Source organism: Garra rufa, chromosome 8 (genome assembly GCF_049309525.1).
Source record: "Garra rufa chromosome 8, GarRuf1.0, whole genome shotgun sequence".
Lineage (NCBI taxonomy): Eukaryota > Metazoa > Chordata > Actinopteri > Cypriniformes > Cyprinidae > Garra > Garra rufa.
Window position 1 is genome coordinate 47,752,930 of NC_133368.1, and position 11,073 is coordinate 47,764,002.

An 11,073-nucleotide genomic window follows, 5' to 3' on the forward strand; every position below is an offset into this window, starting at 1 on the left:
ACAACTTTGAAGACATTTTCTCAATGTCTTTATTTAAATTTGTTTGCACCCACAGATTCGAGATTTTCAAATAGCTGTATCTTGGCCAAATATTGTCCTATCCTAACAAACCATTCATCAAATCTTAGTTTTGAATTTTGAGTTTTGTTTCTGAAAACGTTTCTGCTTCAAACAAACAAACAAAAAATTTGTTTTTACGACCGAGATTTGAATTTGACCGATAATATATATTTTTTCAGCATAAACTCACTTAAAGCAATAATTCACCCAAATTGTTAAATTTACTCGACCTAAGGTCATCCAAAATGTAGATAAGTTTGTTTTTTCATCTAACAGAATGTAGGCAATTTAAAAGAATAGTTCAGATGAATTTGTTTCTTCATCAGATTTGGAGAAATGTAGCATTTCATCACTTGCTCACCAATGGATGTGAATGGGTGCCGTCAGAATGAGAGTCCAAACAGCTGATAAAAACATCACAATAATCCACAAGTAATCCACACCACTCCAGTCCATCAGTTAACACCTTGTGAAGTCAAAAACTGTATTTTTGTAAGAAATAAATCCATCATTAAGGCATTTTTAACTTCAAACTATTGTTTCCGGCCAAATATGAGTCTATAATCCATAATAATGCTTCTTCCAGTAAAAAGGTCCATCTTGTTTTGTCTCTCACATCAAAATCCAAACACATATTTTGTTTAAAGCTGTTTTGGCCTGTTTTTATTTGTAAACATAATGATAGATTTGTTCATTTAACACATATTGACCTTTTGGGAAAACAGCATTTTTCCACTGTGACAACATGCCCCGCTACGATGGAAACGTGACTTTAGAAAGCCGATTTTAAAACAGTTTTAAACAATTACAAACGCAAAGCAAATACATAAGAGGTACACTGTAAAAAAAAAAAAAATTGTTGTAAATCAAGTACTATTTGAGTTTATCTACTTCAAAGGTTCATGTTCATTTGTAAACAGTGCTTGATCTGTGCAGATTTCTCTCCTGATTCAAAAGCTGAAAATGTCATAATGATAGATTTGTTTCTTACAAACTCAGCTTTTGGTTTTTTAAGATGTTAACTGATGGACTGGAGTGGTGTGGATTACTTGGTGTTTTTTTATCAGCTGTTTGGACTCTCATTCTGACGGCACCTATTCACATCTATTGGTGAGCAAGTGATGTAATGCTATTTTTCTCCAAATCTGATGAGGAAACAAACTCACGAACATCTTGGACGGCTTGAGTGGGTGTAAAGTTTCAAATTTTTATTTTTGAGTGAACTATTCTTTTAAATTGGCTACATTTAAAAGTACTTCTTAAGTCATTTTGCTTCTTAAGTTTCAACATTTGTACTGGAAAATAATATTTTTGCATGTACCGGCATTATGTAATTATGATATTGAGGTTTAAGGTAAAAGTTTACACAGACAAGGTCACTAATTCTACATTAGTTCAATATGAACACCTATAGTATGACATTTAAGTCCTTTAAAACAAATTTCTGAACTTGCATTGAACCAGAATCATCATTCCTTGTGCTTTTCAGATCTAGTCAAGGTGCATTTGTTAAGACAAAGATGTCTGGTTAATGCAATGTGACATGACACTTCAAGAACATTCATTACATTTTGAAACGAAACACCAGTCAAAGCTGTCTGAAAGATGCAGCAGAGTCCTAAATCTCAGTCTTACACATTTAAACAGGATGTTTTCATAGCGCCATTGAACCACAGCCTGCTGAATCAGCAGAAAGCAATCGTGAATCAGTGAGACAGCAACAAAAGACAGAAAATCAAAGTGCTGCCCTTCATCTAGACACGTCTTTCCATCATGTAGTATCTGTAAAACATCAGTTCTGCTTCGTCTCTGCACACAAAAAGCACAAGAGAGAAGATCTGATCACTGTCTAACTGGAACAATCGTCTGAAATCATTCCCTCGGGTTCGCCTGCGCTCACATTTTCAGCTCTTTACACTTACAGCAGAGCTTCTCAAAGACTTCACGCTGCTCGCTTTGGGGCAACAATCTTATAATTGCATGAGCACAATGGGTTTGTTTAAATCCGAGTTCAAATTGTGTCATTATGGAGCGCTTAATAAAAACACTGAGCGCCTCAAAGGAACTTTCTCTGATTCATAAGTGCCGTAAACACAAACGCCGAGCATTTCCGCTGTTGTTGGTAAGGAAAAAGAGATACAGTTCGTTTAACACATATTGACCTTTCGGGAAAAGCTTAAAATAAGCTTTCTAACAGCATGTTTCCATTGTGACAACATGCCCCACTACAGTGGAAACGTGACTTTAGAAAGATGATTTGAAACATTTACAAACACAAAGCAAAAACGTAAGAGGTACACTGTAAACATTTTTTTTAAAGTTGTAAATCGAGTACTATTTGAGTTTTTCTACCTCAAAAGTTCATGTTTTATTCAATGTGTTGCATTGTAATTATTAGTAAAATTTACTAGAATTTTCTAAATTAAAATTGTTCCTACGTACCTTTTTTCTCATGCACACTGTAAAATAATTTTTTTGAAGCAGTAAATAATACAAAAATAATTGGAGTATTTTTAAAAATGAAGTACTATTTCTACTTTCTACTTAAAAGCTGCTTTTAAATTTAATAAGAATTTCTGAGAGAAAATTGTTCTTTTCAGTATATGCATTAAAATAATCATGAATTAAAAAACGGATTTTTAAATTACATTCAAAAGCTATTTTCCACACTAAAAATTTAATATAACAACACATATAAGCTTAAAATGAGCTTTCTAACAGCATTTTACCATTGTGACAACATGCCCCACTACGGTGGAAAGGTGACTTCAGAAAGCCAGTTTTAAACAATTACAAACACAAAGCAAAAATACAGTTACAAATAAAAAGTTACAAATAAATTTCATTGTAGTACGTTTTGCAAGAAAATACTATTTTAGTTTTTCTACTTCAAAAATCATGTTTTATTCAATGTGTTGCATACTTTTATTTGTAATTCTTAGTGAAATTTACTAGCAATTTCTAAATTAAAATTATTCCTAAACCTTTTTTTTCCTGTGCACACTGTAAAATTATTTTTCAAAGTTGTAAATAATACAAAAATAATTTGAGTATGTTTAAAAAAAAAGAGTAATATTTTAAAACTGTTTTAATAATGTGTTATTTGCTGTTTCTTTTAAATTTAATAGGAATTTCTGAGTACAAATAGTTATTTTCAGTGTACGCACAAAATATCAAATCATTGTTTGGGTCAATAGATTTTAAAATTAATAAGCTGAATTTACATTTCAAAGCTATTTTCTACACTAAAAATGGTGTATTTACAATTTTCACTCAGAAATTGCTAGCAAATTTCACATATGTGACCCTGAACCACAAACCAGTGAATTTTTTTGATCATCTGAAAGCTTTCCATTGATGTATGGTTTGTTAGGACAATATTTGGCTGAAATACAACTATTTTAATATCTGGAATCCGAGGGTGCAAAAAAATCTAAATATTGAGAAAATCACCTTTAAACTTGTCCAAATGAAGTTCTTAGCAATGCATATTACTAATCAAAAATTACATTTTGATATATTTACGGTAGGAAATTTATAAAATATCTTAAAAGAACATGATCTTTACCTAATATCCTAATGTTTTTGGCATAAAAGAAAAATTGATCATTTTGACCCATACACTGTATTTTTAACTATTGCTACAAATATTCCCCTGCTATTAAGACTTTTATTAAGTTTTGTGGGCCAGGGTCTCATATAAGCACAAAGAAATGGCCAGTAAAAAGTCTGAAGTAGTATTTTGTTCTAAAACATACTCTAATAGTCTTTGTTTTATTTACGACTTTAAACCAAAAGCATGCAACTTTGAAAAATCTCATAGTTGTGACAACTAGCCCCGGTCTTGTCTGTAACTAGTGATCAAAGGTGTTTGCTCTTTGCTTATAACCCTCTGAGGAGGAAAGTGGATCCCTCTCTGCCGACTCGCCTCAGGTTTCCTTCTTTCAGTACAGGTGAGTATCATCTCAGGTAACATGGGAGTTTGCGTGTGGTAACGCTCAACCCGCTCTCTTTTTTCATTTACTCTGACTTGGCACGAGCTCAAATGTATCAGTGAAACAAGTGTGAAATAAATGTCGTTCTGTTGTAAATTCTGGTGAATCACCTTCCCTTTGGGTGAAGACGGTGCAGAGGTTTTTGAAGTGGAAACAATTTGCATATCGTCATGAATAATTCATGAGGTCTGCTCTGAGCTACAGTTTTCCTACTAAAACAAGGCGCATTAAGAAAAGTAAATACTCCGTTGCCATTTGCAAGGCTGTGACCTTAAAATCATGAGGTTAATTTAAACAAGGCCTCGTGGAAGTTATTCAAATCTCTAAAAGTCATAAACATAAGAATATATCACTGAACCATGTTATTGAAATTCATTAGTCAAAAGTATAAGAACACTGTTTAAAACTTGCACTGGCATTAAAGTTTGATCACATTTTGAATCTTGTAAATTGCTTTGATAAATGTGAACTGTTTTTCATTTTAATAAAAAATAATGTGCTTTTAATTTACACCATTATGTCAAACAACTAAAATACACCATGAAAGCAAAGAAGTTTCATCTGAAGTTCTGTATGCACATCTGTGCATTGTGCTTGGGGGAGTGGCCATTGGCTTTAGCTCATGAATATTTAATTAATAGGCCCAGGCAAGGAATGGCAGTGTATATGGACTTTAAATACCACCGTTGCTGGTAATTAATCACTGAGTGTCCGTCGTAACTGAGTTGAACCTTGTTCACATGCCTTTTTTCCATGTTCATGTTTTGGTCTGGTAAAAATTAATTATTTTATTAAGAGTTTGACTGTGTAATTTAAGTTGTAGATCAAAAGATCAAAACCACACACACTGAATACTGGTGTAATAATGGTGTATGATTTACTGTTGGATTTATTTAACAATTGTGACCACACAACCAGTCGCAAGTAGCAATAGCCAAAAATACATTGTATGGGTCAAAATGACTGATTTTTATGCCAAAAATCATTCAGATGTTAAGTAAAGATCATATTCCATGAAGATATTTTGTAAATTTCCTACTGTAAATATATCAAAACTTATTTTTTAATTAGAACTTCATTTGGACAAGTTTAAAGGCGATTTTCTCAATATTTAGATTTTTTTTTTGCACCCTTAGATTCTAGATTGTCAAATAGTTGTATTTCAGCCAAATATTATCCTGTCCTAGCAAGCCATACATCAATGGAAAGCTCGATTTTAATCTCAATTTTAATAAATTGACCCTTATGACTGGTTTTGTGGTCCAGGGTCACAATTTTCACTCAAGAGATTGCTGGTAAATTTCACAAATATTTACGAGGAAATGCCACATTAAATTAAACATGTCATTTTGAAGTAGAAAGGCTGAAATAGTAGCCTATTTTTGTGGAAACAAACTCTAATAATGGTTAATTACACCTTATAAAAACTTTTTTTTGCACTATATGTTTTCCGAAGTTTATAATTTTATGCAAAAATGGAAACTTGCTACACCAGAATTTTTTAAAGTTATATCCACCTTATTTTGCAAAGCAGAAGTAAGCTATTTTCTGGGGATGTGTGAAACTTCCGATTCATTAATTGCTAAAGAACCTCAAAATGCAGTAAACGTAAAACTATTGATGATACAAACTTGTTTATGAATGAATAAATAAAATAGTAAGAAACAACAATTTGCAATATTAACCTGCATAACGGACTGTTTCTGTAGAGAAAGATAACTGAAAGCAAGATACACCGGAAGACTCGAACATTCACGTTAAAAAATAGTGCAGAAATTTTAATTACAGTAGTAGTGGAACCAACATGATGAGATGTATAGTTCCTTCTTTACTCAATATAATTGTGTAGTTAACACCAGGGATGTACTGGCCATCGGGAGCAGGACATTCCCGGTGGGCCGATCGCTGAAGCGATTCGAAACTGCAAATAGCCCAAAAGTGTGGGTTAGACTGAGTATGGGTTATCCAAGTGTGGTTGATCCATTCAGATGCAACACAGAATTGTGTTATACAGTCATGTAATATGAGAACATTAAAGGTTCTGTAGGTTATGCTGGGCTTTGAAACATCAATAAATAATTAGTCCATTTTTTTATTTATTACAAATTTCATCATTTCTTATTACTATTTATTTTGAAAACCATATAACCATGGTAATGTTTTCTTGTGGCCACTATCTTACTTATACCATATAATTTGGATTCTAAGCAACAATTTCTTTCTTTTTAAATGTTTAGTTGTAATTCATTTTTAATTGGAGTAAAATATTAAAGTTCTTAAAGGGACAGTTCACCCAAAAATAAAAATTCTCATCATTTACTCAACATCATGTAATTTCAAGCCTGTATGAACTTCTTTCTTCTGTGAAACATAAAGGAAGGCTTTGAGAAATTCAAGTAATGTTTGTCTATGGAGTAGAAATCAAGAATAACCAAATATGTTTGGTTACATTCTATGAAATATCTTTTATGTTCTACAGAAGAAAGTAAGTCAGTTTTGGACTGACATAAGGGTGAGGAAATGATTTTTATTACAGAATAGCTTAAAATCAATGCTTTACTGCATGCATTTCTATGTGACAAAATACATTATTAAGTTGCATTTGAATTCAGCAGTATTTATCACTATTTGTTTCTGTCCTGTTTTATTCATTAATTTATTTACTCCAAATAAAGGCTCTTTAACCCAACAAAACTTTCAAGAGGGAACTTGTGGGCCGGATGGGCTGGATTTGTCCAGGGCCGAATTTTAACCCCAGTCCATCTCTGGAATACATGAATAAGTTTCATAAAACCAAAACACTTTTCACTAGGCTATATTGTTAAATGACCTCATTTATCATGTACATTTGTTTACTTTATTGAACTGTAGGGTTGATTTCTACCTGTTCCGGCCCCTGGAAGCATATCCTGCACACCGGGGTTCCTTCTGCATAGCTGATGAAGGAGAATCTGTCATCCCTCCGGTCCTTGGGGAACTCATCCGCCGCGGCGCCCGTCCACCCGGATCCGTCTGCAGCCGCCTCCGGCCCGACAGCGTCCTCTGTGGACGGGGTACTCCAGTGCCGGAGCCGGTGGGCTCGCAAGGTATTGTTGTTATCCGAGGCATACGGGCTGATTCTGGCCGTTTGTCCGCTCATGGGGTTTGTAGGAGCCTGTGGCCCGAGCAGAAACACCTTGAGGTCACTGAAGAGAACGCAACAGCGGCTCTTCAGCATGCCGTGACCGCGCAGCATCCAAGAACGAGGAGAATCGAGACTGTCCAGGATCAATTAGTGCACGTTTATAGACTCCCTGTTAGTTTAGGCTGTGAAAAGCGAATGCACGAAAGCCATGGTATTCCTCAACAAAAGTCGCAACCTGCATTAAGTTCACTTTCGCACATCATACTTTTGGAATTTAGCTTAAAATTGATTGCAAGATAAATTTACGTACAAAGATGCTATTTAGGTGGATATCTATCTTGCATCCTGAATGAGATAAAAAATAACGAAAAGGCAGTAAACAGGTGTCAGAAGCCATAAGATCGATTCATTCCATCGGGTCTGGGATCTATATGTTCTCCTGCGAAGTAAAGCTTCAAAGTCGCATGCCACATGTGTTAAAGCAGCATCCCTCAGTGGTGTGAAATCACTCAGGTATCTGCACCTAAAGGTTAAAGCGATACCTCCTCGCTTCTGCAGGTGATGCTTCTTCGTCTTCGTGCGGACGCCGCATGTCTTCGGTCGCTTTGTGGGCAAATGTTATTCTGCTGCAGTTTCTCGCGTCGCGTTCGCGCGATTCCGCGGGACAATTCATCGGGGATGTGTAATCCGATCACGCCGCGAGTTCAGGTTCCGCTGGACGGTGTCGGAGTGTCTCCGTGTGGCTGATGCGGCGGTTTCAGCACTGAGATTCCCGGGACAGCGCACGAACACACGTCACACACGCGGAGTGATGCGGAGAGAGAGAGAGTGAGTGAGAGAGAGAGAGACATGATGATGCTGACCCTGGGATTGAAGTTGGCCATCAGTCTGGGGTGAACTGTGTAACTTCTATTATTTAAAGTGACAAGAAAATGAGCAGGATAGAAATAAAGGCGCTAAAGTTGCACGAAATAATGTGAGTCACAAATTTATCGACTACAATCAAAATGCATTAATTATTTTTTGTGTGTTATTTTAAGATTTGTGCACATAATTTTGTCTATTTGTCTGTCCATCCATCCATTCATCTATCCATCATCCATTTATCTGTCCATCTATTATCAATCCATCCATCCATCCATCAATTTATCCATTCATCATCCATTTATTCATCCATCCATCAATCAATTTATCCATTTATCCATCCATCATCTATCATCCATCCATTATTCATTCACCCATTATCCAACCATCATCCATCCACCCACCCATCTGTTTATTCATACATCTATCAATCCATTTATCCATCCACCCATCTATCCATCATCCATCCAGCCATCCATCTTTCCATCCATCCATCTGTCCATTTATTCATCCATACGTCCATCATTCATTTATATATCCATCATCCATTTATTTATCCATCCATCAATCTATCAATTTATCCATCCTCCATCCATCAGTTTATCCATCATCTAGGGCTGTCCCCGACTAAGAATTTTCATAGTCGAATCAGAATTTTCGAATCTTTCTATAGTCGACCGATAGTCGAATCATCTAGGCTTATGTGTGTGTGTGAATGGGATAGGAGGGACACGACACTATAGTCAGCAGGAGGGTAAAACAATTTTTATTTTATTTTACACACTGCACACAGCAACAACTTTTAATAAAGCGACCAAAACTGCCTGCCAACTGACAGACAAACTTATTTAGTTTAAATAAAAAGACAGAACGCGTCTTTTAGTTCTAAAAACGCAAGGCGCACAGCACTGCCTTTTTTGCTAAGCAACGACCAAAACAGCTGTCCTGTCAGTCAAATCAAAGGATTATAGCGCGAACGCTCTAAAATCTAGTTTTTTGCATTTAATTAAACTGTCATATTAGTAGAAACCCTAAATAATACAGCCCCTGGTTTCCCATGATAGACACCAAAGGTTTCTCCTCTATTTCTTGCAGTCTCCGGACTTTTTAAGCGACGGTAAACTTTCGAAGACCCGAAAGATTGGACAATGGGAAAGAACGCGAATAACGTTGGGCGTTTTTCCGCTCAGAGTTGATATTTTTTTTCAACTTCAGGCGCTCAGAGCGCTCCTGCAAAAACGCGAGGCGCCGGGGACGCATTAACGGAGCGCAGAACGCTCACTGCCAACAGAAAACCATTCAAAAGAGGCGCCTCCAACGGCAAAAACGCGTTCGGTGTGATCGCCGCCTAATCCCTGCCGTCCTCATCTCATCATGGATCAGGGCAAGTGAAAATTAAATCTGTCACAGGGGTGGTTGGATTTGTTCACAAACACGTTAAAAATATTTATTGAACGCTTCTTTCTTTTCACTTTTGTTTTTACTGCATTATCATAATCTAAGGCTGTATATAACTTAATATGTCCGTACAAAATCTAGCAGTTCTGTGTGCAGTTAGACATTGAGCACCCCTATATTGCCAAAATGGTGTGATGCTCGTTTCACCCGCGAAGATTCGACTGTGAGATCGGTGGTCGAATCAGGCTCCGCATATCGATGCATCGAATCTTCGACTATTCGGGGACAGCCCTACCATCATCCACCATCGATTTATTCATCCATCATCATCCATCCATCCATCCAATTTATCCATCCATCCATCATCCATCCACTTATCTATCCATCCATCCATCCAACCATCATCCATCCACCCATCCATTTATTTATCCATCCATCAATCTATCCATCCTTCATCCATCTATCCATCCATCCATTTATCCATACATCCAACCATCATCCATCCACCCATCCATCTATTTATCCATCCATCAGTCTATCCATCCTTCATCCATCTATCCATCCATCCATTTATCCATACATCCAACCATCATCCATTTAGCCAAAGTCCATCATCTATATATAAAGACTTTGATTTAATGTAAAGGTCATGCATCTCAATAATTTTAACTTTTTATTTATTTTTATTCTCTTTTCTACTATTTTTTTTTATTTACCCTTTGTTTACCTGACTTTATAATATCTGTTGTATTTGTTTGTATCTGTTGTTTAAAGCATAAATTAAAAAGTAAATTAAAAAAGAGTGAGTGAGTGAGTGAGTGAGTGAGTGAGTGAGTGAGTGAGTGAGAGACATGATGATGCTGACCCTGGGATTGAAGTTGGCCATCAGTCTGTGAACTGTGTAACTTCTATTATTTAAAGTGAAAAGAAAAGGAGCAGGATAGAAATAAATGTGCCAAAATGCATTATTTTTTGTTTTTAAAATTTGTGCACATCAATTTTTGAGACTCATTTAATGGTGTCATATGCCAATAAAGGTTATTTTAAAATCTTCATCTGCCTCTAAATCTGGTGCAAAGTGTCTCTTATTTACTGTATAAATTGTGTGTGTATGTGTTCCCTTTTTAAATACTCAAATCAAATGTATATATCTGTTCATCCATCCATCTATCAATTTATCCATCCATCCATCCATTATCAATCCATCCATCCATCAATCAATTTATCCATCCATCAATCCATCCATCCACCCATTTATCAATTCATCCATCCATCATATATTTATTCATCCATCCATCAATCAATCATTTATCACCCATCTATTCATCCATCCATTATCCATCAATCAATCCATCCATTTAGTCAAAACCATCATCTATATATGAAGACTCCATTATCCATCCATCCATCTATCCATTTATCCTACCTTCCATCCATCCATCCATCCATCCATCCATCCATCCATCCATCCACCCACCCACCCATCTATCCATCAATTTATCCATTCATCATCTTTAAATTTATCCATCATCTATCAATCCATCCATCTATCATTGTATCCATCCATCATCCATCTATTTATCCATCCATGAATTTATCCATCCATCATCTATCAATCCATCCGTCATCAAT

At 35.8% G+C, this 11,073-nt stretch overlaps 1 protein-coding gene across 1 annotated transcript in view; it reads right to left on the bottom strand.

Moving 5' to 3' along the window:
• The window catches only part of LOC141341221 (E3 ubiquitin-protein ligase MARCHF4-like), a 32,286-nt gene extending 24,340 nt beyond the window's left edge, over positions 1–7,946 (bottom strand). Inside the window, exon 1 of the mRNA XM_073846369.1 lies at positions 6,940–7,946. Coding sequence (XP_073702470.1) covers positions 6,940–7,290 — 351 coding nt within the window. The 5' untranslated portion in view covers positions 7,291–7,946. The remainder of the gene's footprint in view (positions 1–6,939) is intronic.
• Positions 7,947–11,073: the final 3,127 nt, after the last annotated feature.